The 25,219-nt window shown below is 32.6% G+C and overlaps 1 protein-coding gene across 1 annotated transcript in view; it reads right to left on the bottom strand.

The window, feature by feature from the left end:
• LOC125072797 (nose resistant to fluoxetine protein 6-like) overlaps positions 1 to 23,119 on the bottom strand; it is a 39,750-nt gene extending 16,631 nt beyond the window's left edge. The window contains exons 1-6 of the mRNA XM_047683493.1: positions 22,999 to 23,119; positions 9,441 to 9,589; positions 7,267 to 7,437; positions 6,938 to 7,094; positions 4,727 to 4,829; positions 3,661 to 3,748 (exon numbers count right to left, since the gene is read on the bottom strand). Coding sequence (XP_047539449.1) covers positions 3,661 to 3,748; positions 4,727 to 4,829; positions 6,938 to 7,094; positions 7,267 to 7,437; positions 9,441 to 9,589; positions 22,999 to 23,062 — 732 coding nt within the window. The 5' untranslated portion in view covers positions 23,063 to 23,119. The remainder of the gene's footprint in view (positions 1 to 3,660; positions 3,749 to 4,726; positions 4,830 to 6,937; positions 7,095 to 7,266; positions 7,438 to 9,440; positions 9,590 to 22,998) is intronic.
• Between the last annotated feature and the right edge of the window lie 2,100 nt (positions 23,120 to 25,219).

Below are 25,219 nucleotides of genomic sequence, written 5' to 3' on the forward strand. Positions count from 1 at the left end.
GAGAGTGTATACGTTCAGCAATTAAGAGTAAATACAATTACTTAAATTTAATGATTTTATAATTTACAATGACGTTCCTCTTTCTTCATTATTTTAATAACGTGTTCGATGCTATTTCCGATTATTCTTTGTTCTGTGATTAAAACAACGATTCACATTTGGGGCTACGTTTAATTTATGAATCAAATAAATCAGGTATTTAGCATACTAAAATAATATTCCAAACCATTGATCCTTAAACTTTTATTACGATTAATGATATTTTATTTTTATCAGGTGATAAAAAAGCTATTAAGGACCTTACCTATCAAGGATGTCCTTGATAGGTAACTACTTATAGGTAGTTATTATGACATCGGTTTAAGGGGTAGTATTAGAGCTGTTTTTATAAACACAATGTCATAAGGAAAAAAAATTATGTATTAGATCTCACATAATGTCTTTTGTATCTTACTCTGTTAATGCTTATAATAATTGGGTCTTAAAGAATGTTCCTTAGCTGTATAGTTTCAAATCTCATTTGCTTCTGGAACGTTCTCGAACGTGTTAACATAAGAATTAAATCTTTTATCATTTCTTTGGTGTTTGCATTTCCGACATTAACCTATCAGTCCTGAGAAATGAATACAAGACCAATTCAACGTCGTTTAGTTTTAGCAATTATGAAAAAAACACTTTGGGACAATCATCATAAAAAATCTCTTTTAATATTGTCAAGCATAATGTCTTTCTTGATCTTGAAGGTTCGTTTTGATCTTTGTTTATAAACATGGGCTTTCTCACAAATAGTAATTACTCTTAATACTGTTAATGACTTACAGTCTTGAGAATTTAACATGTTATAAACGTTAATTAAGAACATGGAAACTTAGTGGAACAGCAAAGTTTGGGTAAGATTTTCGGTAACTATGTAGGTGACATATTGACGTTACTTTAAAAACCGGAAACCGAATTTTCACGTGGACCTATGAATCCGATACAAATCCATGATTTACTAATATTAGTCTAGCACTGTGGACGGATTCAATGAACATAAATAATACGTGTAATTCGTAATGATAGCAAATATACCGTTTTACCATAATTTATTGAAAATTCTACAAACTATAAATCGATTGGAATAGCTTAGTGGCGTTTGTTTTTGGAATTTATATGTTTGGTTTAGAATTTAGATTCTACAAAATCCATGTAAATTAATAAGGACACGTATCATATGTATATTATCTAACAGAAAAAAAACTACTGTTTCGAAGAAGGTTTTAATATATATATTAATATATAAATAATAGAGATTCGTAGTTTCATCAGCTTTAACGTTAGAATATTGTGCAATTATATTGATTAAGGTGATAGCCTTTTGACTTTTGGCCACGGCAGCTGTTCTTAAAGAAGCCTACTAAGTTCTATTTGCATAGAACACACTATTGTATACAAGTGTTTCTTGTTTCTTGTTTTCCTCACTGTCTTTATCCAGATGGTTATATTTGACTGTATAATAATTAAAAATTCATAACCCATGGCAATCTAATTCGGTCAGAGTTCAGTCAGTGAGTTAGTATTTAGGCATTGTATCTATATACTGCTAATTAATAATTTTGTTATGTCCAACAACCTGAGCTTTTTACATTAGAATTTGAGTCTAGGTCTTTGAGACCTGCTTTGTTATAAAATAGCATTAAAGGGCTATTTATACCTTTTGGAGTGGACTTAAAAATAATGATCAGTTTTTAACTGACTGTTCCGATGCGAAAAGAATAATCATAATATAAGCAGAAGGAATATTTCTACGATATGCTGTTTTCCACTCTCTAAAATTAATTCTTTGTTAAATCCTAAAAATTTAGTAAATTGCAATAAATAATCTTCTTTATTTTTCTGCACATCTATGGGTGCTCTTCAAATTTATGTGCAGCTATCGTCCCATAATCACTGGGACAATATTTTACGCTATTAATATATATAATAACGTCTAACTAGGTGCCCTTGGTTTTGTCTTTGAGTCCCGAGTTTTATTCAACATATATGTAATTTGAATAAAACAACAACAAATATTGAAAAGGACGTATAGAAATTGGTAAGTAATATCTTATGATAGATTCATTACAATACCGACGTCTTCCCAAATACAGTCATATGTGTCAAGACCCTCATTACGTTCCGCACCTAATTTCCGACTCTCATATTTTATAATATATGACTGGAACTTCTCATTGAGAGAAAAAATCAATACTAAGGAAGTGTGTTATATTTGTGGAAATAGTTCCATTATGTTTTAGTTATATAAAAACAGGATAAGAAATTTCGATGCAGCTCGTTCAATGGATTACATGGTGGTTTTTGACGACATCGTAATATCAATCCAAGGTCACTAATACTATTCTGCAATCCATTCGTTTCTCACTCGTGTGACTTATAGTCAGGATTCATTTTATATTAGCTACCTTTGTTAGCTACTACTACTAGCTTAGAAATTGTTGGTTGTTCTCTTTATAATGAAGCTTCTCAAGAAAAAATAGCTTGATAGTAATCAAGTGCAAAAATGGACCACAGATCCTAGACTATTATGGTGGTTATTATGATACGGGTATCCTTTAACTGCTATGATGATTATTATTATAAAACATTTTACAATGTTTCTTTATTTTTACCAAGTTTTACCAAGTTAGGAGACTTTGCTCTTCCTATATTCATATTAGAGTCCAGAAATTAAGTTGAGATAATGAAATATAAACATAATAACTACGTTTTGACAACCTCCGTGGTCGACTAGTGTGTACACCGTTTTTCATGGGTACGCCACTCCGAGGTCCCGGGTTCGATTCCCGGCCGAGTCGATGTAGAAAAAGTTCATTAGTTTTCTATGTTGTCTTGGGTCTGGGTGTATGTGGTACCGTCGTTACTTCTGATTTTCCATAACACAAGTGCTTAAGCTACTTACATTGGGATCAGAGTAATGTATGTGATGTTGTCCAATATTTAATTTAATTTAATTTGTGATATATTTCATTAATAGTTTAATAAATAAATCTTGCAAACAAATATGCGTGTGCGGTTGTATGGGAATGTGCGTGCGTTTGTTTTGTGTGTATGTGTGTATTAAATGTCGTAAATATCTATATAACATTTCAAAATTATGATCTACCATGAGCTTCACGTTTATAACGGTGAGATATATTGTTGCTTTCTCAATAATAATTATTGGTGATGGTAAACCGGTCAGTACGGTCAGTCTAACGAGTTTTCGTTTAAAGTCAAGTAAAGTACGTCAAATTTTCTAAATTCAATTTTAATTTTCACCCACCGAAGCAATTGTATTGCACAGATTTTTGCAAAAAGTCTAGTATTTTATTTTTAAATTAAATTTTATTGTTTTCCTCACAGAATATAAAACATTTGAAGATGAAATCTCCCGTGGTATTGTGTGTGTCAACAATTTGTTAATACATTAATAATGAACAATTAAATTGAAAGCACTTTAGAGGCATCAACAATAAGACGCGTCGTTTCGCACTACCGAGAATTTTTATTTGTTTTTATTCCTCACTATAATGTTCCGCGCGCTCCATTTGCTTTTTGTTTTATAAGCCGAGTTTCGAGTAAAATCAGATTTTTTAAATAAATTATATTAAAGTTGTATGTTATGTATGAGCGATAACTTACATTTTCAATGAAGTCGGGGTTCTCCGTATAACCGTAACCTATGAATATCATGGAATGTAGACCAAGTATCATCACCATTGTGTAAAATCTGAAATAAAATAAAAAAAATTGAAATTTCAAAATATAAGCAAAAATGTCAATTTCATAAAATTTGTGATCGAATGAGGATTTCATTCTTATACATTATGAAGATAGATTATATAGATTGATTTTCTTTTGTACCATTAGGATCTAAAATAATGATGATGACAACGATAATGATGTTGACGCCATGATCAATTTCGGTCACCACGTATAAAATCAAGGGAGACACGCCAATTACGCAGGACATGTTATGTCGTGTACGTGTTATACGTGTGTGTTCAAAATCAAGAGCACTCTCTAAGTCGGCAAGTTGGCATCACTGGAAAGGATTAATGCGTAACTTAATTTTCTTTTCGAGGTACGAAAGTGTAAACATTTCCAATTTGCAGACTTACTGAGAATTTTTGGACAGAAATACCCAATAACTTTTTATTAGACCGACCAAATATTCGAACCCAGGGCTTCAGGATCTGCCTTATATTTCGCCAATAAGCCGATAAGGCAGTAATCACAACAGTTGAGTTATAACGGATAATTAAATCTGGTATTGCAACATATGCCGGGCATGCTATTTGATCATAAAGGTGCATAATATAAACGTGTCCTTCAGATTGATTTTGTGAATGCGGCCATTCTAGTAAACTGCGCAAATGATGTTATAGTGCGCCAGCATAAGTACATTATGCAATCCCTCAATGTCAAGGCAATTTGACACGTCTATAGAATGTTCAGTAGCAGGAACAACAGCTGCTTTCCGAATCATGGTAGAACTGGTACTGTCTAATTCCAACCTTCAATCTGCTATTCGGAATTTAGTGACGTCAAAATTCACAGCCCATTCATAATTTATCACCCTACACGGGGCTTGAATTTAGTTATTTGGTTTAATCTTGGAATCTGCAGCCATATACGCTGGCCAAATAATTCTTCTTGATACCTTTAAGTGTGATATAAATAAACAGGTCAACTACTAATATCTTACCTCATAGCCTGGAAGCACTTGAAGATTCCACCTTCAGCACTTCCTCCATATTTCAAAGCTTTCCAATTCTTTTGAACGCAGAACGCTAACATGTATCTGTTACCTAAAAATGAAAATCAAATAAGCAACATGTCTCAAATACCTAAATTATTCAAAGAGGTTCATCAAGTTGCGCATATTATCAACAAATTTATACATTAAAACCTACTTTACGAAAACTTTTTGGTCGTCTATGTAATCTTTAACGGAATAATGAATGATTAATGGTATTATAATTTCACTTTAAGAGTGTTTCAAAATCGAAGATTACGACAAAACGGGTGATGTGGGTAGAATGATAGAATTTGCATACTGATATACAGATATACATATTTCCTAAAAATCTTATTTTTATTCAACAGCAAATATAAAACAACTTCCAAGACACTATATTTAACATTAAAGAACTCTTCATAATTTAAGTCTTCTAAATGAGAATCTAGTAATCAGTTTATTACATCTTCATACCATTAAAATTTTAAACATTGCATTAGTTAATATCCTAAAGCTTTCAAATGTCTCATGGTTGAGATAAGGCATCAGATGAAGGCTTGAAGATTTCAGCACTCTGCTTCATGCGGTTCGGATATTACAAACGTCGTGAAATTTCACTCAACGCAGTCATCGTTAACAGATTTGCTCAAGATATTTCCCCTAAATGAATTACAAACTCAAATTCGGCTGTTTTTCTTCATTCTAATATAATAAATGTAAATATAATTAATGTCTATTGAAGTCAATACGTCATGTCATGATCTGATGGTCTATGCTAAACCGTCAGTGCATCTGCTGTATTGTCAATGCGCTCCAAATGATCGCATCTAAGATGTCCTTTGTGTCTTTAATCACACTACCTAGCCCATTCACTATTCAAGACTGGTTACGTCAATACGAAGTATTGACATTATAGTTAGTTTTAATTATTTTAGTATTGGTAAAATTTAAGAAATAATTTAGTGTGTTAATTAATATATTTGAAGATATTGCATCATTTTTGTCTGACAATTATAACGCGCACAGTAATGTTCCTTGACCTTTGATGAAGGAATGAAGATATACAATCCCTAGATATTTTTTCACACGATTTTCTTTTAGTTCTTGGTTAATATGTCTCAATTTATAATACAAAACTTAAACTTAACTTTTACCCATTTTAATTTTACTTCCAAATTTCCGATAGCAGTTTCGTCGACGTTCAAAGCGCATTTTTTCGCAAAGCCATAATGAATAATATGAAATCAAAGAATATTCAAGCCTATTCTCGACCTTTCGAATGATATTGCGTCAATTCGATGTCAAATGTCATTTGTTTGACTTTTGTCCTCTTGTGGTTGGAATAGACTGTAGGATATTATAGCATTTGATACCTTTACGAAGTGTTACCTTTTGTTCGCTATTTTTTTTAGTTACCATTCTTAATTTGAGGTAGTATGTAAATTAAATAAATAATAATAGTCTGGATTACAATATTTTTAAATACTAAACGAATCTACACACGAAACCAGCTGATCAGCTGATACAAGGCTATGTTGTCGGCGGATTCATATCAGCTTGTCACTAACGAGAAAATCGTCGATGGCATAAAATATGTAATTTTTTTTATAATATCATGATGCCACCGACACTAGTTCGGTCGTCGTTCGTTCTCGTTCGGTAGACGTCGGCTAGTTCGGTGTATAGACTCCTTTATAGTATCATCTTACAAAACATAATAGTAGGTTTAGTTACTCGCAATAATTACTCACACGAATACCTCACACGCATTAACATTGATGCTATAACAAAGTCAATTTTACTAAAACATAAGTATGATTTTATAGGTGTTCTGTTTAAAATCTTTTTAAAACGTAGCAATTAATAAATCTCACATTGATTTTTGAAAATACTAGTGTTGACTCCGTGATCAAAATTTTCGCTGGTTCCAAACATATTTTTCTAATCTTGTCTCGATTTTTCGATTGGCAACACTGATGCTCTTTCAATAGGTAAAAAACAACAAAAAATATCGTTGACCGAAAAGAATAGAAAAAGGCACTGAAGAACTATACATTTTCATCAAACTATTATCGTACATATAATTATCTAAGTTTATCAGCTATGAATACTCTGTAATATTTTTTAAATCCTCAAGGAAACTGAGACAGTTTTATTTACAAAACATTTAATACATACCCTCGTCATCTTCTGGTTGCCAAAAGAAGTAATACGCTGAACATCCAAGATTAACCAAAAGCAGTAACAACAATAACGCTCCAATGATATAATCCAGAAAATCAGGAGGAATGTAATCGTTTTGGGTTTTGCAATATCTCACGGAAAGGGAGTCGACCTATTGATGAAAAAAAAAACATTTTTAAAAACATATAAAACAAATCTATATTAGATACTCAAATTACTCCAGATAGTTCTGAATTTTTCAGGCGTTTATTTAGGTGCTTTTATTTCATCCCAGCGTGAATGCATCATAAGAGATATGCATCGCTTTATCAAATATCACTCACCTGTAAACCATAGCTTTGATGAATAGTGGTATTGAAACATCGCTTCAAAGATACCGCTGTGATTTCACTCGCGTTCGCATGGGTGAGATTTAGCCCACAATTTTGAGAGCCACACACACCTCTATGCAATTTCGTGTGCTTATAGTTCTTATAAGATAAGGACGAGAAGTTCTAAAAAAGGATTAATTGTATTACATTTACATAAAATACATTAATTTAACATAGCAGGGCAGCGGAGAAGTGGAAGGCAAAGCTGTCGTGTGTCAGAATTTACAAGATTAGTGATGAGTTCTTTGATAGATTAAAATGGAAAGTTTTTTTCTGACAGATGGCTGGTAAGTGATCACTATTGCCCATACACAGCGGGCACATCGCCAATTCTCTATCGACCTTGAGAATTAAGATTTCTTTAATTTTTAAAATAAAAAGACGTCTTTCAATATATGACGATGTGAACAATACTCTCTCTGAAATAGTAAATTGGTTTAGTGTTAATAATTTAATGTTAAATAGTAAAAAGACTAAATGTATTAAATTCACTACTCCCAATGTAAGATGTGTCAAAACGAGTGTACGTTTAAACGGGGAAGCATTAGATGTTTTAGAATCAACAGAGTTCCTTGGTATGACAATAGACTCTAAGCTCCAATGGGGCCCCCATATAAATAAATTGGCGAATAGACTTAGCTCTGCAGCCTATGCGGTAAAAAAAATTAGACTTTTGACTGATGTGGGTACGGCACGCCTTGTGTACTTCAGTTATTTCCATAGTATAATGTCGTATGGCATCCTACTCTGGGGTAATGCAGCTGACATTAATACTATTTTTGTACTGCAGAAGAGGGCTATTCGTGCAATTTATAACCTGGTCCCAAAAGATTCGTTAAGAGGTAAATTTAAAGAAATTAAAATAATGACTGTCGCTTCTCAATTTGTTTTTGATAATGTTATGTATGTACGCAAAAACATAAATGATTTTCCCAGAAATTGTGACGTACATTCTATTAACACTAGGAACAAGAATAAACTTGTTACTCCAAGTACCCGATTACACAGGGTTAGTAACTCTTTTTTGGGGCAATGTATACGTTTTTACAACAGGATCCCAGAAAACGTTCAAAATTATTCAATTATAAAATTCAAAAGAGTCGTTAAAGAGCGTTTGTGTGCTAAAGGATATTACAACACAAATGACTTTTTAGTTGACTGCACACCTTGGGAATGAAATGATCGCCTCCAGGCTGTTTCAAACAACTAATATATACTTATCATTGTACCTACATGGAAAATGGTTAAAAAAAAATGAAAAAAAATATATCCCGCTGAGTTTCTTTCGCCGGTTCTTCTCAGGTCCGAGGTGCTAAATTCCGAACCGGTGGTAGATTTTTGACAATCAATAAGCAAGTGCAAACACTTCTATATTGAATAAAGATTTTTGACTTTGACTTTGACTTTGACTTTGACAGCCTTTGTGGCTGTAGTTTTTGATTAATAAATATACATAGGTACAAACATGATGACTCATATTTTAAGTTTCGTAAAAAAATAGTACTTAGACCTTATTTCGTGTCATAATTATGTTATTACAAGCTGAGTTCTATATTGTCCTGGATAACCATACTTCATAAATATTTGTTTGCGAAATAAATAAAAATTACGGATCTTCAATATGCGACAGAACAAAAAAGAGATTTAAATTATATATCCGTCTTAATGTTAATATACTCTTTAAATCTGAACATTAAATCTTAGTATTGCTGTTTTCTGGTTTGTAGTTTTTCAGCCAATGTTACAACAGACACAAGGGACATAACATCTTACAATTAGTTCACAAGGTTGTAGATCAATCAAAGATGTAAGGACTGATTAATATTTATAAGTAAATGGCCTATTGACAGTAATAAGCTTTAGATCCATTTGCCGTTCTGAATATCTATTTTAAATAATAAATAAATGGAACTTGAATAGCTGAAATATGTAGTGCGATAAATACAATACGTAGAATTGAAATAAATCTCGGATACAAATCCAGTTAAATCCTGTTGAGTTTTTCACCTACAAAAGTGCTTATTATTTATTCTTTGCTTAAGGAAATATATTACATAAGACCGAAATATTTTTATCTCATTTTTAATTTTAATTTTCTTGGAAATGAATATACTGAAAATCCATACCTTAATATACTGGTATAGAGGCGTTTCATCTTCCAGCAGTTCAAAGTCTACAATACAGTAGACGGCGTCTGGTTTTCTGAGGCACAGGTCGTAGTCATCCAGCTCAGACAGAGCCGGCATCGAGTAGTAGTCGAAGGGTTCCAAGATATCTAAACAAAAAAAAATTGGTTTAAGACTTAAATATGTAGTCATAATAGTATTAAATCTCAGTTAAAGGACGTAAAGACATGGTCCTCTACCTGATTTATTTACTCTCCACCGGTAATATAAGACTAAAGGAAAAAGAGGTCAGTTAAATATGTTCTTTTAGAAGAGCAACCAGGAGGTACACCTGACGGAAAGTGACTACCCATGGCAGTTTGCAACACTTGCAGACTTGAAAGATTTCTAGGTTGGCTGTTGGCTCTATAATTTATATCTTTTAAACAAACTGTTCTTTCAGGTTGTTTACCCCTGTCCCTTACGTTTATGTATTTTATACCTATTGTTTTTCATTTTTGTGTGTTTTATGTATGTATGTATATACATATGTGTATGGTAATGACGTTTCAAAGAAATCAGACTGGGCGGCTTGGAACTAAATTCCGTATTTAACAATACCAAAAATTCAGCTTCTTGATTGGGTTGAAATTTCTAAACATATAATAATAATAATTATATATATTTATTAAGCGAAGAATATATATATCTGAAGTAGCTAATTTGATAGATGACTTGAACCTTAAACGAAGATTGACTGTAATCTAAGTTAACGATAAGTCATTTGTGAAATTATCATCGGTAATTTAGGATATGTAGGAATAAATGATCATAGCCTGCTGAAATCATATCCCACCTTTGATTTCGCGGTAATCGGATAAATTCGGAAAACGTTCGGATTCTGCTGTATTTTAAAAACAGTAACATTTAGAATTTTTGGCATTAGCAGCCTGTAAATTTCCCACTGCTGGGCTAAAGGCCTCCTCTCCCTTTGAGGAGAAGCCTTGGAGCATATTACACCACGCTGCTCTAATACACATGTGGCAGAATGTCGTTGAAATTAGGCACATGCAGGTTTCCTCACGATGGTTTCCTTCACGGCCGAGCACGAGATGAATTATAAACACAAATTAAGCACATGAAAATTCAGCTTGCCTGGGTTTGAACCCGAAATCATCGGTTAAGATGTACACGTTCTAACCACTGGGCCATCTCGGCTTAAACAGTAACAACTGCTTAGAAATAAGCTGTCATTTATGAAGGTAAATTATGAAGTATTTTCTAATACGCACGAAATAACTGGTTGCTAACGGAAATGCAACGATGCAATACTGTTGAAGGAAATTGTAATACCTGTTTGACGAATGTTTCAAATGTATACAAACAGCTGTTTATGACATTGCGTGCGTTTTTTTTTATAATGAAGATTGAAACATAACTTTTAAGCACGAAAGAGTTTTTACTTATTGAGCACTGAACCAATAAATACGAGTCATTATTTTTATTTATTTAATTTGTTCCATATTAAGTAAACTACTGAATTTTATTATTATTTTAATAAATAAATGTAACATAATTTCATTTACTTCTTCGGCCTATCAAGCGCGAGATAATTATTAACACAAATTAGCCATTGACACAGATTTTAAACCCTTACGATTTAAAAAATCGTAGAATAGGATATTGTTATATTCTTGAGTTATTTTTTTTTTAAATTGTTTTTAAATAAACAAACAGTGCAAGCAAGCGAAGCAACGGGCTGAAACTAGTTTTTAAATAATGTTGTTACTTATTGTTTCTGGTTCAACGCTCGATGGTAAAAGGTCACCAACGCCGGTAGACATCGGCTCAGTAAGAAACATTAACCATTTTTGGCGGCAGAATATCTGTTAAGTGGGTTGTACCTATACTTGCTGACGGAGCCATTAAGTAATGACCATGTAACTGTTCAGTCTAACCTGTTCAGTGGGTTGTACCTATACTTGTTGACAGAGCCACTGAGTAAGTGTTCAGTCTATTCCAAATTCAATTTTTTTTTTTTATTATTATCGTCATATTCCAGGCTTATCTAAATAAGTATCTGTATGAAATAATTGAATTTCTTTTTAAATAAACTAATTTACTGCATACCTGCAAATCATGATACGCTTCCTACTTTATTGTATATTATTGAAGATAAAAGAAAGCAGCATAATCTACGATCTTAGACTATTTTAGTTATAATGATATAAAAAAAAAATTAAGTGCTCTCTTTACCTCTTATACCGTATATTCGAAAGAGAGAGATATATAATTGACTAAGAGCCTACATTTTGTTTACTTAAAGAACTATTAACAATGTTTTACAATTGCGATTTAGTTTTAAGTCATTATTTTAATAGTAGCAATCTAAAATGTTTGCTTTGAAGGATAATGTTCTTAAATACGTTAGTCATAGGGCTCAAAAAGGTATGAACGTGATAATATCTGGACGTGTCGTAAGTACAACCGGTTGCGTACACACTTTATTACTTCAGATTCAGTAGAAAATAGTTAAAATATACTAACAATTTTGTGTTATAAATTTAAGTATTATTTTATTCAAACAAATGTTAATATAATTACAAACATTTTTTTTTAAGAATGCAAACATTTAACATCATACATCCTTAATTTTTTTTTTTTATTTATTTGTCCAAGAAATCAAATCAAATTATTCTTTACTTATGAATATTCATTTTACAAGACGTTCAATTTGAAGCTACCTTCTGTTCGAAGAGTAAATTCTAACGAGAAGAACCGAACAAAAAACTCAGTAGGTTGTAACTATTTTTCAAATTACGTATATAATTACTAAATCATTGAATTTTTAGATATAAATTAAAATGCCAAAAAAATCAAAAAAACAAACAAAAAACGTGTGCAGTACAAATCGCTTACCACCGATTATATTCATGCTAATTAAATTTGTTATACCGTATAACGGAATGAATACATGAATTTTAATCATTTTTATAATTATTTGTTTCTTTAAGATAACTTTTAATTTACTAATCGGCAAAGGTATTAAGGTGCATACATATTTTTATGATAAAAACGAATGATTTATCGCACAAAGATTTTGTTGACTTTTTGGATCGAGAAACTTAATATTATACTAAAAAAGTATTTATTTTATAAACACACTATAAAATCTATGTTCGTCCTTAGATTATATAATATGTCCTACATTATTTATAATCTTGAAGCTCGAGACTCCCGCCGGGATGTTTTCAACGAAGTAGAAATACTTCTAGTTGCGTCACAATTTAGTCGAGATGTCTTAGTTGCTTAGAACACATTATTCTTGAAGAAAAGTTGGAGGTTCAAATCTAGGCAAGATGCAATCTGTTCTCGGGTATTAAAGAAAACGTCGTGAGGAAATCGATGTGCAATCACCAATACGCATTGAATTAGATTGTCTGTCTGTCTCCAAGCGTTTTCCTTGAGAGGAAGTTCGACCTTCTTCATGAGATTTGACGTCATCGGTTTTTTTTTAATAATATAGTTTGATGATGTAAGTGGTCACCATTGCCCACAGACAATTGCGCTGTAAGAAATATTAACCATTCTTTTTATCGCCAGTCTTGGAAACTGAGATGTTATGTACCTTGTCCCTGTAATTACACTGACTCACTCACTCTTCAAACCAGAACACAACATTACTGAGTACTACTGTTTGGCGGTAGAATATCTGATGAGTGAATGGTACCTACCCATGAGCTTGCACTAAGCCCTACCACCAAGTTATTTTACTAAATTTTCTCTGTGGGTATGTAAAGTCGAAACAATTAAGCACTTTTAAGCCGATATTCGACGGGTTATTGTCGAAATACAACCTGATTTACTGAGAAGATAGTATGAAAATTAGATCTCCAGACTACGACATGTACACGCCAGCTATGGCGGTTAAATTTCCGAAATCATATTCAAACATAAAGGCAATAAAATTACCTTTAAATAAAACCAATTTCACGAAGATTAAAAACATTCCTCTGTATTTATTTCAATTCAAAGTTACTTGCCTCCAAAAAACTTATTATATATAAAAAATAACTGTAAAAATTTATTGGAGACAACTTGGCCAACTCCGCTAATAAATTTAATATCGTGGCTTCTAATTATGTTAACATTTAAAGTATAACTTAAATATCAACTAATCGTATATTCACGGAACAGTCGCGTTCATAGCTTGTATGGTCTAGTAAATGGATTACAAATAAACGAAACGCAATAAGATTTAGTCTATCGATGTTAAGTAAAATCGTGACTTGCTTTTAAGGCTTAGGTCCACTTTGTACGGATTATAATTTTATTTATATTGCTCTTACTCTTGTAGAGAATGGAAATTTGATCACGGTAGCTAATTACAAAGACTGGATAGGATCCCTATTTTTAGTTGTCTACGTGCAACGACTGATAAAAACGTATTCAGTTTTTTGGTATAAAACCCTGGAGTCGGAAAATTAGTATATACTCTTAATCCTCGGAAAACGCGCGAAGCAATTGGTCTTGAGCCTAAACTCTTTCTGGACTGTTATTCAGTGAACGGTTTCCATTGGATTATGAGATTGAGGCACCAGAGAGTGCACCTGTGCCTTTGCGCATACACTTCTGAACTACATGATCAGCGTAGTTGGCTTGTCTCTATTATGTCAACTGTGATCGATAAGATTAATGAGGACTTTATCAGCATCATTATTTAGTGTGCTAGTGTGTGTGTACCCACACATGATCTCCTTATTGTTTCACTCTCTTATACCGATGAGACGGCAATAGAATTTCAGGACAAATAGCTTAACGCGTTTTCATAGATATTGGAGTACAACATTGTCATTAATTTCGGGAGTACCCTGAGAAATTATTATTTAAAAAAAGAGTAGTATTTTTGGTCCTACGGTTTGGACCGACTACGCTGACGAATGGTTACAGACAGAACCCAGGTGACTCAAGACATATAATGGATTCTAACTGAAATTAATAAACGCGCGTTACAAAGTACATAAGTACAATTAAATACAATAATATATAAGTAGAAAAAATGAGGACGATGGCTCAGAAAAATATAAAAGCTTAATGTGAATCAATTGATATTAATTTATTTTAACTTATAAAAATTAAATTCTATAAATGGTAACATAATATTATAATATAACAAAATACATTTATATAACAAAATACATTTTTGTTTATATCATTTTAATTGCCCGACACTGCCATTTGAATCCAGAACCTCAGTTTAAGCCAACTCGACCATCATTTATCATCATTACATAGTATAAAACAAAGTCGCTTACCGCTGTCTGTCCCTATGTATGCTTTAATCTTTAAAATTGCACAACGGATTTTGATGCGGTTTTATTTTAATAGATAGATTGATACAAGAGGAAGGTTTATATGTATAATACGTGCACCATATGGTAGATAAACACTGATAATTTTAGAGGTTTTTAATGTGATGTCGTAAATAAACACATTTTTTGCGCTTACATTGCAAACGCTGGCTGATAACTACGAGATAGCTCAAAATAATGTACTACAGTATTGTACAGCTTAAATTATTTAATCTTTTACTTTTTACGAGCAATAATGGCTTATTTCCGAAGCGGTTATAAGCAATGCAGCATTAATCCTTATCCAATTAAGTACCTTAAATACATTGTGCAATATGGATTAATATGGCCCTTTACAGCATATTTAGAGGTAGCATTACACCAGTCCGAAGCCGGGGCGGGTCGCTAGTTAATAATAATTATTAGAGGAGCTAAATTCCGAACCGGTGGTAGATTTTTAACTATCAATAAGCAAGTGTAAACACTTCTATATTGAATAAAGATTTTTGACTTTGACTTTGACTTTGACTTATTAATAGTGGAATCATGTAATTAATTATTAAAATCATAGTAATAAACGAGAATGTTACACACCTGAGCGACCAAGCGAAGCGAAAGCGACTGTGAACTCAGGAATATATTACAAATTGTTTTTTTTTTTCTATCGAATTTATTTTAAAATGTAAATTTAAAAAAATAAACGAAAAGTGTCGTGGGATATCCGGTTAAAAGGATGTTAAATGTTTGTGCTATACATATATTATACATTAAATACAGTGTGAATTAAAACAAAGACTAAGTTTAAACTATTTTATATGTAAAGAACCGTATACAACAGAAAGAGATAGAGATAGAGAGAAAGAGAGAATATATGATGAGAGGCTGGTGTATGAAAAATAAATAATAACGGATTGAATAACTATTTTTAAACTATGCATGCATATGAGTGAGCTATACTATTTTTACATTTAACGTATTAGAGTTGCTCTAGAATGAGAAACAAAATTGTATACGGCGTCGGTTTCATTTTTAATAAATAATAATTAATATAATAATAATAATATAATCATCCTTTTTCATCATTCAATTGGAGTCTCCCCATTCGAATTGGGTCAGCGTTGTGATGGACAGGTGAGGAACTTCGTTGATTTTTTTTTTTTAAATTTTACCGTCTTTTGTTTTCCATAATTGCCGTGTTTGTAGGTGCTTTTTTAGCGGTAAGATTAAATTCTTGATGTTAACTCAAGGGTGCAAATTCTCAAATTGGTCGCACCATCTGTGGCTAAATTACGTGTCTTATTATCTAGAAACCAAATTAGCCGTGTTAAGATTCACGTGTTCCAACTACTGGGTCATCTCAACTCATCATTGTATTAAAAATTTTATATAGCGAATAATTTCCAACTTCGATACAAAATAGAGATTATGCAAAATATCCAAGCTCTAAGTACTCCCTGGATAATATAACGAAACCACATCTTAAAGTTGTCCAGATTATAAAGAGTAGAATTAAGTCGTCTCTCGAGAAAACGAAATGGCTTGGGCCCTAGTTTAAGTAAAAGTTATTCCTTGAAGTTAAGTAATATCTAGCGAACCAGTCTAGAATGTCACTATTGGTAATCAACTGGTTTTGCAATTGTATATTACCCGTTTGCAAGTGAACTTAATAGGCCTTTAACCGACTGTGCAGCGGAGGATGCTATGTTTGGTAAGCTCGTAACGACTAATATTGATTAGGCCACATATATATATGTCTAGTATATAGTTGTATAGATAAATAAATTCATTTTTTTTTCATTGAAAGACAAATGAAATGGGAAATACATAAATGTATACTAACAGTAAACTATATATACTATGTCTATATATAGGTGAAAACTTTTACCAGACGCTCCAGCGCGTTTTGGACAAGTTTGTAGTAAAATACAAGGTCACGCAGGAAAACGTCTGCTGAAGATTTTCTTGTATTGATTATTACAACTCACAAGTTATATAGTTGCCGCCTGCGGTTTATCTCTCGTTTTAGGGTTTGGTCACGTTTGCCTAAAAAGTATCCCATGTCCTTCCATGAAGTTCAAGCTTGACTCGTACCAAATTCACCCTCGGTTCAGAGCCTTGATCGTGAAAGAACAAGAGACAAATAGACTTACTTTCCCATTTATAATATTAGTACTCTATGTATTTTATTATAGAGTAATTATAAAGGCCTCTTGAATAAACTTAACCGTTTTGTATTTATAAAGAGCGAATACTGTAAGTAATATTAAAGATTCCTTACAGAGCCAATACGCCATCAACCTTAGAAACTAAGATGCTTGATGATGAGGATATACTTATGCCTGTTATACACTGGCGGACTTACACCTCAAACCGGTACAACAACAATACTGAGTACTACTATTTTGCGGTAGAATATTTGATGAGTGGTACCGACTCAGACGAGTTTACACAAAGATAATATTACCAAATAAACAATTAAACTATGCCGTAAATATATACTAGATCAAAACTAAAAATCTCTATCCCTGGAACAAAACCGAAAACGACACGTACTAAGTTATGAAATTATACAATTTGTACTTAAAACGCTACGCAAGAATCTGTATATCTTACAGAATAATTACAAACTGTAAAAAAAAGAATGATATCATTGAAATTAATGCGTGTTTACGGTATTAAGTGATTTTTGCAATAAAATCTTCTTAAAATATACAATTTATTACGAAATGCAATAATGCTTGACGTAATACGTATTAAGAACGTCGATGGTACAAAGGAAAAGTGAGGTTAGTATAGTTTTCGTTGATTTATTTACGGGATATATAAATTTAATTGAATAAAAAGTAACAGTAAATATTTCACAGCTGGTTTTAGGGTCTCCTCTCTCTTTAAGGTTTGGAGGTTTTCCCACCACGCTGCTACAATGGTTTGATGGATTCGTGCGGCAGATTTTCATTGAAATTAGACACATGCAGGTTTCCTTCACCGCCGAGCAGAAGGTGAATTATAATTAAATTAAACAAATGAAAATTTAGTGATGCTTGCCTGGATTTGAACCCGCAATCATCGGTTATACACGCGTCCACCTGAACCTAGTAACGTATATGTAAAGAGTTATCACCCATAACTGTTTATATGCAAGCCCGTCTGGGTAGGTACCACCTACTCATCAGATATTTACCGCCAAATAACAGTACTCTGTATTGTTATGTACCGGTTAGAAGGGCGAGTGAGCCAGTGTAATTACCGGCACAAGGGACATTACATCTTAGTTAACAAGATTGGTGGCGCATAGGTGATGTAAGGAATGGTTAATATTTCTTACAGCGCCTTTGTCTATGGGCGGTGGTGACCACATACTATCGTGGCCCATATGCTCGTCCGTTTACCAATGCCATAAATAAAATGTTTTAGAAGTTGTGCTCCTTTTGCGTTTATAAATATTACTGAGTGAATTTATATGACGCGCACAGGATTACACGATAAGTACATGAAGTCAACTGTCAACTCACTCGAAATAGACAACTTCACACTTTATTTAATGTTTATTTTATTAGAAATAGTTATTCACTCCGTTTATTGATGAAACCGCCTTTAGTTTAAAATATCTAAGCGGACAGACGGCGGGAAGCGTCTTTGTTTTCTACTATGTAGAGATTGGCAGTTGTCTGATGCGGTTTTGGTTCGAATTTATTTTCAACGTTCGTGTCGTCATCAGAAACGTAATAAAGCGAACAGTAGTCACAATATTTTTATGTTACAACTTTTGATTGGTTGCGTTCGGATCTTTTTTTTTCGCTATTGCATTCTTTTATTAAATTCAAAAATAAATGTTCCAAATTAATAAATCTATACGTAATACATTTACTTTTAAAAGTAACGTATAAATGTCATTGCTGCAAACGCCTTTACGTTTGAAAAAAACCACCACCACGCTACTCCAACGCGGGTTGATGGATACACATGTGACGAAATTTCACAAACCTACTTTCCTCATTGTGTTTTGTCACCAAGTACGAGGTGAATTACAAATTCCTACTAAAATTATAAACGCGAAAGTAACTCCGTCTGTTACCTCGTCACGCTTACACTGCTGAACCGATTTAGATGAAATTTTGGTATGGAGATAGTTTGAGTTTGGGAAAGACCGTAGAACTTAATTTGGGGTGAAGATGTGTATGCTATAAAATTTTATAAACTTCGCGTAGGTAAAGCCACTGGTTCAGATAGTAAAAAATAATATATACGATAACAAGGATTTGATCTCAGATACTTCGATTAGATTCGCTTTTTCTAATCACTGAGCCGTCAGATTACAGTAATTAGCATAAAAAAACTACTATATACAGTATTTTTATATATTATATATTATCATATATTATTTTTATATTATTATAAAATGAAAAAAAAAAATGTCAGCGTGGGCCACGTCTTCCAAGAAGACGACAAGCTCGAAGTCCAGCGAAGATCTGCTGATGTTTAGTAAAAATATAAAAGAACGCCGAAATTAATAAAAATAAAATGTAAAAAAAGTCACGGGCAACTGTGAGCCCGTGGATGTTGTACATTAAATTAAAAAAAAAAAAAAAAATCACTGGGCCGTCACGGTTCGTTCATGTATTGTGATTGTAAATTCATTAGCACAATATACTTTGTAAATTTACAGCTGTCGATGTTGAAAGGTCTTACAATGAAAAAGAAAAACTGAAGCGTTACATGAATCTCTTACGACATAAAATCGTATTATTCGCTTTACTTTCTAAAAACTGTTATTTTGAGACGATTATATGTCGCCTGTTACGTTCTTGTCTCTTGTCGAATGTTAGGCCGAAATAAGTGTAAGACTTGTGTTTTTAGAAAATGACGTTTAAAGTTTACATTTTAGAAATCATTTTTCAAAAGTATCATTATGGAGTTGTGACGTTTTTTCCTTTAAACTGTCGATATGTATTTAGTACAGTGATAGCCTGTAAAAATACCAATGGTGGGCTAAGGCCTGTATCCATCGTTCTGCTAAAAAGGGAGAGTCCCTTCGTCCCTAGAGTTCGAGGAGAATGATGGAGCTCATTTCACTACGCTGTTCCAATTTACATAAGTTTAAACACAGGTAATATAACATAAACATAACATAAGCAGCCCGTAAATGTCCCACTGCTGGGATAAAGGCCTCCTCTCCCTTTGAGGAGAAGGTTTGGAGCATATTCCACCACGCTGCTCCAATGCGGGTTGGCGGAATACACATGTGGCTGAATTTCGTTGAAATTAGACACATGCAGGTTTCCTCACGATGTTTTCCTTCACCGCCGAGCACGAGATGAATTATAAACACAAATTAAGCACATGAAATTTCAGTGGTGCCTGCCTGGGTTAGAACCCGAAATCATCGGTTAAGATGCACGCGTTCTAACCACTGGGCCATCTCGGCTCCACAGGTAATATAATTTATCTAAAATTATATTTTCATAAACCAAGCAGATGAATTATAAATAAATTATTCACTTAATAGTTCAGTACTTGGTTTGGAATTACTTGGCCGGAATTGGAGTCGGAATCTTCGGTAATGATTCACGAGTTGTAATCATCTCGGCTTATATATTTAATTATATTCATATATTAATCTACCTATCAGTATTGGTATTATTATATTCCTTAACTTATTCATTACATTATAATATTTTAAGTATATTAAATTAATATACACCTCTCTTTCTTTCTTTCTTTTGTCTCTTTCCTCTACCACAAGGCCGGTCCATCACTGGTAGCAATAATGTGCTGAAGACAGACCCTCGATAGCTCGTTAATTGCCTTACTGAGACGAGCATTCGTCACTAATGCAACAAATAAAGTTTTGATATTGTGTATTCGCCTACCATTAATTAAATTGTATTTACAATGACGGACGAAGATGAATATGTTTTATATTGAGTGCGGCAATATTGATTCTATTATATTCTTTACATAAAAGAGCAAATGATTTATATTGGTGTCACAGCTGATTACAAAATTGACGAAATTTGTTAAGTTGCGTACTGTAATGTTCGGTGCTTCTATTTCACTTATGTAATGCTCGTGTCTGAACTATTACAATATAGACGAATACCTTATGTGGGACCGCCCTTAAGGTTGTCTGGATGAGATCTCTGTCTTAGCAAGCCACATGAAGCTGGCCGTGTGCATTGGGAATAGTGCTTCTCTCTCTAAGCTAATTCTAGCTACTGCGTTTTCCAAACTCCAGAGTCTCGGTCAGTAAAAGTTTCAGACTTACGTAATAAAATATGAGCAGGTTGGCAATTAGATTCGACCTACTCTACTGAGACAATCTGAGAACTTAACCGAGATTCTGTACCAGTTAAACTCTTGGACTCGCGTATCAGGGTATAGGATTACGACCATAGATAAGAGTGGCTCTCGTTGCTGTCTGTTTTCTTGAGTCAGAGACGTTTCAAATAGTAACTCAAAAACGCAGTCACGAGTCACGCTCAAGTCGAGCCTACTGCAGTATGTAATTCGGCCTGAAGCTATTGATATGCATTGAGATTGAGATTGAGATTTTAGGTGTTTTATTATATTGGGCAAGGTTTGATTTTTTTGGCTTTTTTATAATGAATAAGAACCGATACGACTATTTAGTAATTTTAATTAAACTCGTTGAAGTCAGTAAGTACCAAACACAAATTCATGTCACGCTGATAAATAAAAAAACTAATTAATTTGTAGTAAAAAATGTATGAGTTTAAGCAAGAAATACTTATTGTGATTTTTTTTTTTATTTCTTTTATTTAATTAAAACATCCACGGGCTCACAGTTGCCCGTGCCTTTTTTTACTTATTACTTTTATACATTTTGGCGTTATTTTATGCGATATTTTAATTTGTGATATTTATTTACATATAAAATAATTAATAACTCCAACTAAATATCGCTGTGGTTCGTTTATCTCATAAGATTAAGCTAATTGTTAGCAGATTTTTTAACAAACATAGTAATAATTAAGAAAGCCTATTTACCCATTCAAATACATCCAACAAAAGTTCAACCTAACCTATATACAATTTACAACTAACCAAGCAAAGCAATATCCTACCCTATAACATACTCTACTGTCCAAATAAAATAATATCATAATAGACTAATTATTATAAGCGCAATTTTTTAACAAACATAATAATAATTAAGAAAGTCGATGTACCTATAATGAAAATAAAATATACCGTTTTTTTTTTTCAAATATATTGTAACCAAACCCTCCTAAGCTGAAACCTATTTAATGAATCTGGCTACTTTATAATAGCAAAAAAAACGCCTGTCGCGAGATTTACTAGTAAATAATTTGATGTAAATAAATTTTTCGACCTCCGTGGTCGAGTAGTGTGTACGCCGGTTTTCATGGGTACGCCACTCCGAGGTCCCGGGTTCGATTCCCGGCCGAGTCGATGTAGAAAAAGTTGATTAGTTTTCTATGTTGTCTTGGGTCTGGGTGTATGTGGTACCGTCGTCACTTCTGATTTTCCATAACACAAGTGCTTAAGCTACTTACATTGGGATCAGAGTAATGTATGTGATGTTGTCCAATATATATTTATTTATATAAAATTTTCAAATTAAGTAAATACGAGTAAGTCTCTAGACAAGTTTTTTTTTATCTTATAAATTGTGTCAAAAGTGTCAAATGTAAAATTATGTTATAACTTACCAGTAAAAGGTATTTTCTTTTTTTCGGCGTATTTAAAAAAAAGGCTTGTTTTTAAAAAAGTCTTTTAGTTTTAATTTATTACGTAGATAAAGGTGTATGTGTTAATTTATCGTTGTGTGTGTAATGTTTTTTTTTATTATCTTAATGTATAAATGTAATGCATACTTTATAAAAATATCTACACTTCTTCTCCACATAAACTTTAATAGTGACAAATTTCATATACTTCGCGTCTTTTTGGTAAAAAAGGGGAATAAATTTCCTCCATGTATTAATATATAGAAAAAAATATAATTTCGTTTCGACTAAAGATTTTTCTCTATTATTTATTTAAAAGATAGATAAGAAAAATTTAATTGTATTTATATTTATAATTGATATTAAAAAGTTCAATGAAACCAACAAACCATAATCAATTCTATAATTTAGATCGTGATTATATGATATAATATATATATACATATATGATAATATATTTAATAATAATGCACTAGCAGGAGAATGCACTAATCTAAAAAAAAAAAATTAGTTTACCTCTTTTTGTGTCATTATCTCCTAGAACTAAAGTCACAGCACAGTATAGCACAAACCACCACATTTTGAACTCGACTGTGCGTTATCGCTACCCGCATTGCTGCAATGTTAGAAGTGGGGTTTTAGGTACCGAGGCTTATTGTCGAACGTAGTCGCAATCATGATAATATTCGGTTTATCTTTTGATGTTGGTCATTGCTTTAGATTGAAGACGTTACTCTTTCATAGTTGCCGTGCTCTAATAAACTATTTCCATCGCAAAACAATTAAAAAAAAAAAACTTAATATAATCATAGTTAAGTATTATTCATGTAACAATATTTCTATTTAAATATAAATGTAAACATATTAATATATATATCGACGTTAAAATATTTAATTATGTACCTATATATACATTTATAATTTATATACAAATATAACAGTCCGAAAATAGCCCGCTGTTGGGCTAAGGTCTTCCTTTGGCTGAACATAGCGGATCGTTGACACGCGACAGATCACCCGCCACATGCTGGTATACTCACCATGTTTTCCTTTACCTCTGAATTATAAATAGAAAACTAAGCACTTCAATTCAGTGTGGCTTTCCCGTATTTAAACCTGAAATCATCTCGTAAGATTCCTGCGTTCTTACCAAACATAAGAACTATAAAGATAAAAATAAATTAATTGTTTTTTTTTTTTTTTATTTTAGCTCTCATATTTCTTAAAAAACCTTTCGAAGTCGATATAATTTTTTTTTGTATTTAAAAAATTTAAATATTATTCTGTGAATATATATACCAATATTACAAATGTGAAAGTAACTGTTACCTCTTCACATTTAAAACACCGATTTAGGTGAAATTTAGTGTGGAGATAGTATGAGTCCCGGGAAATAAATTGGCTACTCATTTAATTCACCCCTCGAGCGGGTAGAATGTGAAGTGATGGTTGTTAAAGTTTATGAATTTATCTAAAAGACGCAGATTTAGCTAGTAAATTATAAATAAAGATCGGTCTACAAAAAAAAATCGTAATTAAACGCGTTTTATTACCGTAGTATTATATTACACATATAAACCGATGCAATGCAAACTCTAATATCAGGAATAGCAATCAGACACCAACGGAAATATATTGCCTAGCCTAACCTAGGAGTGTGGCCCAACGTAGCCGGGCTGCTAATGAATACTCAATGCGTTTAGTAACCTCAATCAGATTTAAAGTCAGAACCTCAGGCTCTACAAGCTTTATAATTTAGACCACGAGCTGCTGAACTCAAATAGAAGTTGCACTTAGAAGTAAAAAAATCAGTAAGTGTTTTAATTTCAACGCTTCTGCGTGTGTCTATATTATAGAATGCTTTTACTACAAAATTATTGTTTAATAAAATTTTTCGAAAAACTCGAAAACAAGTATGTTGTTCGACAAAGGCTAAACCTTGAAAAACCCGCCTAAAATTTCAATAGCATGGAATTTTATTCATACAAATCGGTCAAGTTGTTGTCGAGTAATTGAAAATAAAAAAAAAAAAACTCTACTCTAAATATTTTGACGTATTTTGACCAACGACGTATGGAGCTAAAAACATTTTTATTTGAAATTTTTACACAAAACGGATTATAGATTTTGAAAAACACAAAAATGTATATAAATATGTTTAACATAAATACCAACACTAAAAATAATATTACCACATAGTTCCTTGATAATGAATGAACCATTACAGACAGAGAGTCTGTTATTGAAGAGTTTTTTTATTGTACAATTGTTAATCGAATATTCCAAACATCGCTAATAAACCACCAACTTTGGGAACGAAGATGTTACATTATTAAATTAGATATTAAATATTGGACAACATCACATACATTACTCTGATCCCAATGTAAGTAGCTAAAGCACTTGTGTTATGGAAAATCAGAAGTAACGACGGTACCACATACTCCCAGAACCAAGACAACATAGAAAATTAATGAATTTTTTGTACATTGACTCGGCCGGGAATCGAACCCAGGACCTCGGAGAGGCGTACCCATGAAAACCGGCGTACACACTACTCGACCCATAGGTTGTCGTCGTCGACGTTTGTGCAATGTCTAAATCACCCTTCAAACTGGAACATAGGTAAGTATTGCTGTTTGCAGGTAGACTGATCTGATGACCGGGTGGTACAAATCCAGACGGACTTGTACAAAGATACAACACTACAACCTACAATATGGAGCTTAATCCACCA

The sequence above is a fragment of the Vanessa atalanta genome, chromosome 22, assembly GCF_905147765.1.
Source record: "Vanessa atalanta chromosome 22, ilVanAtal1.2, whole genome shotgun sequence".
NCBI lineage: Eukaryota > Metazoa > Arthropoda > Insecta > Lepidoptera > Nymphalidae > Vanessa > Vanessa atalanta.